We start from the raw sequence: 2,039 nt of genomic DNA, 5'->3' as shown, positions 1-2,039 counted from the left end.
CGGAGCAGCAGCCGCAGCAGCAGCAGCAGCAGCAGCAGCAGCAACGCTCTAGCTAGCTATACATTCCGCAAGCGCCTCAAGCACTTGAATTGCCATTTAATTAATTAAATTTATTTAAATGTCATTTAAAATTAATTTAAATTCATTTTCACAAACTGGACCCCACACTTTCGGGTGTACGTACACCTCAGGAAAGTCTGCTGCGCCTCCTCGAACAAGAAAGCCAAGCAGCAGCAGCATGTCTACAGGCGCAGCAACACGCCCCCCGTGAGACATAAACCCTAAACCCTAAACCCTAAACCCTAATGCACGGGCTTGCCTTTCAAAACAAACGGACCTGCAAAGACCCTTCGTGCCTCCAGCATCAACACGCATGTGGGGCCTCCCAGGGGCCCCCCAGGGGCCCCCCAGGGGCCCCTCAGGGGCCACCCAGGGGCCTCCCGGGGGCCCGCCAAAGGCCCCTCCGGGGCCACCCAGGGGCCTCCCAGGGGCCCCCCAGGGGCCCCCCAGGGGCCCCTTCAGGGGCTCCTCAGGAACTCCATAGGGGCTCCCCAGGAGCCCCCCAAGGGCCCCTCAGGGACTCCTTAGGGGCCCCTGTTGGACCCCAGGGGCCCCCCAGGGGTCCCACAGGGGCCCCCCAGGGGACCCACAGGGGCCCCACAGGGGCCCCACAGGTGCCCCCCGGGGGCCCTACAGGGGCCCCCCAGGGGCCCCACAGGTTCTAGAAACCCTATAGGAAGCTCACATAAAGACAAAAGGACCTTCAATGGGGCCTCTTGGGGGCTCCATAAGGGAGGGGCCCCCTAGGGGCCCCCCAGGATCCCTCTAGGGTCCCCTTAGGGGCCCCCTAGGGGCCTCTGTGGAGCCCCAAACTGTGGAGCCCCCCAGGGGCCCCACACTTATCCCATGAGAAACCTCCAAGATGGCCACAGGAACTCCCTGTGGGGCCCTGTGGACCCTTTGAGGAGAATGGGGGGCCCTGGGGGGCTTCTGGGGGGCCCCTGGGGGTCCCCTGATGGGCCCCTGGGGGTCCCCTGGGGGGTTCCTGGGGGGCCCCTGGGGGGCCCCTGGGGGGCCCCTGGGGGGCCCCTGGGGGACCCCTGGGGGGCCCCTTGGGAAGGCATAATGTGTTTCTTGGAGCTGCTTTGGGAGCCTCATTTTGCTGCTGTTGTACTTTATCGTTTTTGCTTTTAGTGTTTGCTTTTATTTTTAATTAGACTTTAGTTTGTTTATTTTGTTTTGCTGCTTTTTTAGAAATGGAAATATCAGTGGACACACTTCTAGCAGCAGGAGTGCCTCCAGGCGTAATTGCAATGCGCACAGCTGAGCTGCAGCAGCAGCAGCAGCAGCAGCAGCAGCAGCAGCAGCAAGGGTTCTTCTCTTTGTGGGGCCGTAAGAAGAGCAGCAAAGTCAGCACGCTCACTATTTCGGCAGACGACGAATTCACAAAAGTCCTCCTCAGGTACCGACCCTCCAAACCCTAAACCCTAAACCCTAAACCCTAAATCGTGTGTTCAGCTTTGAGTCCCACAGCTTGAGCTCTAAACCATTATCTTTTTGCAAAGTCTCAGTGCCAGAAAGCCTCTCACGCCGAACAAACCCTAAACCCTAAAACCTAAGCTCTAAGCCCTAAACCCTAAACCCTAAGCCCTTGGCTCTAAACCCTAAACCCTAAACCCTCGGGCTTCTTGCTGTGGCACAAACTGTCCTTGTCTGTTGCCTTAAAGACTGCGAGCTTGCTCTTGGCTCTCCCGGAAGTTGAAAATAAAATTTTGAAACGTTTTATCAGTTTATTAATTTAATTTAATTTAATTTAATTTAATTTAATTTAATTTAATTATTTTATTTCATTTGTTTTATTTTATTTATTTATTTTGATTTGACTTTCAAAAAGGACTTGTGGCGATTCGGCGCTGAGGAAAGAAATTCATTTGTTGGCAGAAAACGACAGCACAGAGGTGAGTGTTAAATAAATAATTTAATTTAATTTAATTTAATTAATTTAATTCAATCTAATTTCTATTTTTAATTTAATTTAA

The 2,039-nt window shown here is 53.1% G+C and overlaps 1 protein-coding gene across 1 annotated transcript; it reads left to right on the top strand.

Annotated features, from left to right (window-relative positions):
• Window positions 1-1,256: 1,256 nt before the first annotated feature.
• ETH_00035620 (uncharacterized protein) lies at window positions 1,257-1,973 on the top strand (the record flags this gene model as incomplete). Its single annotated transcript, XM_013380097.1, has 2 exons — window positions 1,257-1,462; window positions 1,895-1,973. 2 exons carry the CDS (start codon window positions 1,257-1,259, stop codon window positions 1,971-1,973), a joined length of 285 nt encoding a protein of 94 aa, XP_013235551.1.
• Between the last annotated feature and the right edge of the window lie 66 nt (window positions 1,974-2,039).

Source organism: Eimeria tenella, genomic scaffold (genome assembly GCF_000499545.2).
Source record: "Eimeria tenella Houghton genomic scaffold, Eth_scaff4443, whole genome shotgun sequence".
Taxonomy (NCBI): domain Eukaryota; phylum Apicomplexa; class Conoidasida; order Eucoccidiorida; family Eimeriidae; genus Eimeria; species Eimeria tenella.
This window is presented reverse-complemented; position numbering and strand designations above follow the sequence as displayed.